This window comes from Poecilia formosa, unplaced genomic scaffold, assembly GCF_000485575.1.
Source record: "Poecilia formosa unplaced genomic scaffold, Poecilia_formosa-5.1.2 Scaffold1614, whole genome shotgun sequence".
NCBI lineage: Eukaryota > Metazoa > Chordata > Actinopteri > Cyprinodontiformes > Poeciliidae > Poecilia > Poecilia formosa.
The window spans coordinates 2,461-6,921 of NW_006801553.1; the positions used below are offsets into that span (position 1 = coordinate 2,461).

At 35.6% G+C, this 4,461-nt stretch overlaps 1 protein-coding gene across 1 annotated transcript in view; it reads left to right on the top strand.

Annotated features, from left to right (window-relative positions):
- The window catches only part of LOC103132939 (pregnancy zone protein-like), a 6,516-nt gene extending 2,159 nt beyond the window's left edge, over positions 1–4,357 (top strand). Inside the window, exons 5-14 of the mRNA XM_007544700.2 lie at positions 296–413; positions 521–630; positions 715–879; positions 1,541–1,759; positions 2,134–2,197; positions 2,275–2,420; positions 2,943–3,092; positions 3,240–3,314; positions 3,470–3,560; positions 3,711–4,357. Of these exons, the coding sequence (XP_007544762.1) occupies positions 296–413; positions 521–630; positions 715–879; positions 1,541–1,759; positions 2,134–2,197; positions 2,275–2,420; positions 2,943–3,092; positions 3,240–3,314; positions 3,470–3,560; positions 3,711–3,877 (1,305 nt within the window). The 3' untranslated portion in view covers positions 3,878–4,357. The remainder of the gene's footprint in view (positions 1–295; positions 414–520; positions 631–714; positions 880–1,540; positions 1,760–2,133; positions 2,198–2,274; positions 2,421–2,942; positions 3,093–3,239; positions 3,315–3,469; positions 3,561–3,710) is intronic.
- The last annotated feature ends 104 nt before the right edge of the window (positions 4,358–4,461 follow it).

Below are 4,461 nucleotides of genomic sequence, written 5' to 3' on the forward strand. Positions count from 1 at the left end.
AAAATATACATTGTTGTGCTCACATGACCCAGGTTAGTTTTGCCAGATATTTGAAAAAAATATATTTTGTGTATATTTTATTCAAATTTCATGCTCAAGAATCACTGACAACCGTGTTTTTCTTTATCCTGGTTTTCTACAAAGAACCTGCAGGTTTTTTCCTTGTGGTTTATTTCTGTTTCTACCATTTGCTGGTTTTTAAAAATTATGAGGAAAAAGTCATTTCTCCTGATAAATGTTCATATAATCAAGTCATGTTCTAAAATATATGATGAAGTTTTCTTTTTTCTTATAGGCAGACAAAACAGGATGTAATACATTTGAATTCCAAATGTCAATTTTCACCAGAGACGATCAAATATATTTACAAGATAAACTTGATGTCATTGCCACAGTGGAAGAGGAAGGAACAGGTAAGTCTTGTTTGTACATTGCCTTTATTCTCATTTAAGAGTTTGAATTCATGTTGATATTATTATGCAAAAATGACTGTTATTACATGGGAGCTTTTCATATTTAGGTACATCACTCTCACAAGTGAAGCAAATTCATATCTCATATGTTATTGGAAAACTGTCTTTTGTTGATGTTCCAAATGTTTACGATCAAGGCTCAGTGGTGGAGGGAAAGGTAAGAGTAACACTGTGATTTATTTGATTTTCTGCATCAAATATAAAGCAAAGCTTAAGTGACACAGTATTGTACTTTCAACAGGTCAAAGCTGTTCACTACAATGACACACCCATGTCACACCAGTCTTTGTACCTATTTAAAAGTACTTCGTCTACACTCGTTCATCAGGAACTCAGAACTGACATCCATGGTTTTGCCTCATTCTCTCTCAGAACTTATGCATTCAGAGGAGATATTTTTCTTTATGTAAGTAAATCACAGCTGTAGACTTAACTCAGTGTGTCATATGTTGACATATTTAAATAAATGGACCAAAAGTGTACAGTCTGTGTAGCCTGGTAAAAACCAGCCCCATGCAATCCACTTTGATTCATACAGAGGGTCCAGGCTCTCGGCTGTTGAGAAACCATTGCTTCCTGGAGGCAAGGCTTGTGTTGAGGTTTTAAACGTTACCCAATTGCTGAAGTTGCCCCATAATGTATGTAATGTGCCAATTCGATGCAAAGAACCTAACCGGAAATTGCCTACGGTGCAAGCATTCATCTTCATTCGATCTGAACCAGGTGGCTGCTAATGTTAATTTAATATCTGGAAGTGCAGCCAACACTGACTGAATGCTCAAACGTACAACTTCCTTCTCTTCCTCTGCTAAAACTACACTCAATTCTAAAACAGCACAGAAATTCAACAATATTGTTCACAACTACTACTTCTGTTTGGCCCGGTCACAAATCGACCGGAGACAATCCGAGTCAAGGAGAGAGTCAAAGAAGCAGCAATGTTTGTCGAGCGAAGCTGAATAGGAAGTCGATGGCCAGGCTACAGATTGTGTGAACTGAACAAAAGAAACTAGAATAAATGAAATCTTACTTAATCAGCTCTTTGTAATTTTTTTTTCTTTTAACAGGTTAGCCCCTTACCATCACTATCCTACTCTACATATAAAGTTCCTCATATTCCGATAGCATCTCACACTATTAGAAAGTCTCAACCTTCATCTGTTAAAACAACCAGCTCCCTGAATATAAAAAGCAAGACAATGCTTCCCTGTGACAAAGAAACAGAGATCTTTATTGAGTACACTTTGGTGCAGGAATCTCCAGGCTCTGTGGATTTCATTTACCTGGTGAGTCGTATCACAAAAACAAACACAGATTGTTTCTGTTTTCAGAAGAAGAAATCACACATACAGAGTTATATGCTTAGCGACTAAGTCAAGGTTTAGAAATTAGCCAGTAGAGAAATTGTGCATAAACCAGCCATTAGAAGTGATTAACTAAAAATGACCTGTATAAAGTGTCACTGTACAAATATGTTAATGGAAAATAAAACATTAATATTCTAGATTATTGATCAGATCTGAATTTAAAACACACCCACAAAAGAAACTAAAATAGTGAAAGAAATTTAATTACAACATATTGGGCACAAGGAATGTTTATATGATCTACAATCAGTTAGTGAGGAAATACAGTAATTTTTTTTTCTACAACTTCACAGGTTTTATCCAGAGGAGCTATTGCCAGTCAAGGACAAATACTGGTTGAGGTGGAAAACAAATCAGGTGAATAAATAGAATATCAACATTACCAAGTTTTAGATTTATACATTCAAGAAATAACATTTGGACTGATTTTTCAGTGAATGAAGGTGAGGTGTCCTTTAAGCTCAACGTGTCTCCAGACTTGGCTCCAGAAGTCCAGATTATGGTTTACGCTGTCCTACCCAGCAAGAATGTGATCAGTCAAAGTACTGACTTCTCCACTGAGAAATGCTTTAACCATAAGGTAAGTATGGATTTAGATGAATCTGTGAAAAGACTCACAGATTTATGACGATACCAAAGATGTCTGATGGAGAACTCTCTTGGCAATCCGATAAGTTTGGATTGAAACAAGTCACCATATGTTTCGCCGAAGTAGCAATAATGTGAATTTAATTATAAATAACAAATTTATAAACAACAAGCTTAAATGTATTTATGTATGTATATATGTGCATGAGTATATATAGGCGAGTGTGTATATGTATGTATGTGTGTGTTTTTATTATCTTGATGATGAAACTTCTTAGTCATGTCAAACTATTTATGTCATCATGTTTTCTTCTATTTGTTTCAAATATTTGCATAAGAGAGGGAGCACATAAGGAGAGACTGGAGAGAGACAGTTATCAAATACAATAAGAACAAATGTCTGTGATAACTTTTAGTATCTTACAATTAAAAAAATAAAATATCTTAATTAAAAATAAAATATCTTAATTAAAAACACAACAGCCATTGTTCTTCTTCTTCTGCTCGTTCTCAGGTCTCTCTGGAGTTTTCTTCATCATCAGCTGTTCCAGGAGAGGAGACCAACCTGCAGCTGACGGCTCAGCCTGACTCTCTGTGCGGTGTCAGTGCCATCGATCAGAGTGTCCTCATCAAGGAGCCTGGAAAGACTCTGGATGCAGAAAAGGTAACTCCTAAATATTAGGAGGCTTTTTCTTCCATCTTTCAGATGAACATGATGAAAGGGAATGCTTTAAATTTATTTTTCCATATTGAAACTGCTCAGCGAACATCTGTTTCTAGATTATTACTTTGAAACGTGTTTCTTTTTCAGATATTTAGTTTGCTGCCTGTCAGAAAAGTATCAAAAATACCATCTGACATTGTGGAATCTACGGATTGTTTACCCGTGAGTCCAAAGAGAAAATATTCTTCTTTGGGAACTTTTATGTTCTAATAAGGAACTATTGATGTGCATATTGCTGTCCCTGTGTTGCTTAAAAATGAACAGCCCATTTTACATGAAAGCTTTGTTAACTCACCTTTTTATGCTGTGTGTGGCAGGATATGAAGAAAGTGGGACTGAAGATGGCAACAAACCTGTTTACTGAATTTTTATGTTCTAAAATGTTGTCTAAGTCAGTTTTGCAATATGGTATGCATGCATGGCAACTTTGTTGTTTGTTAAGAGTGACATGACAAATATTAGGAAAAAGTAATTCTGTCATTATTGCATCCTCGTCTTGTTTAATCTCCTCTTTCTTTTCTGTCTTTGTTCTGGTTTTCATTCAATGAACCTTGCAAGCGGAAATATCATTTAGAGGCCTGGAACTTGATGAAATCAGTTTAGTACCATCAAACGTACAAGATAAAGATGATGAAGGTGAAACTGAAGACATCTTAGAACCCACAAAGACAGTTCGCACCTTTTTTCCTGAATCTTGGATATGGGACTTGGTAGAAACTGGGTAAGCAAGGCGGATCATTAAGTCCTGAAAACAAAAATGTATTTAGCTACTTTTACTCTATTATTTATATTTATGTATTTATTTCATCTATGTGCACTTTTAGGCTCTGAACAAAATTTGCTGTTATCAGTATGTCTTTATCTCAGACATGATCAATAAATCATATTTCAGAAATTAAATTTGTAAACAAAAATGTGACGGGGTTCTCATATGACTTGGACAAACAGAAATATGACTGCCCAAGGCCAGATTTCACTTTGGTGAAATTTTTTTAGCTCTTCAAGTGGACAAAGATGGCAGGTGCAAAAATATATACAAGGACGTCCAGATAGGTCAAAACAAAACAGACAGCAGTACCTTCAAGGAAAGAGTCCATCACCTTCACTGTGACATGGCAGGAGTCTAGCCACAGACTGCCTCCCTGTGGCGCAGAGCCCTGATTTTAAAGCCACAGGCTCCGCCCACAGAAAGACCAACCATGCAAACAAAACAATTACTTCTAATCCAAATAAACTCTTAAAGGGTACAAAATAATAATAATAATAATAATAATAATAATAATAATAAGAAGAAGAAGAAGAAGAAGAA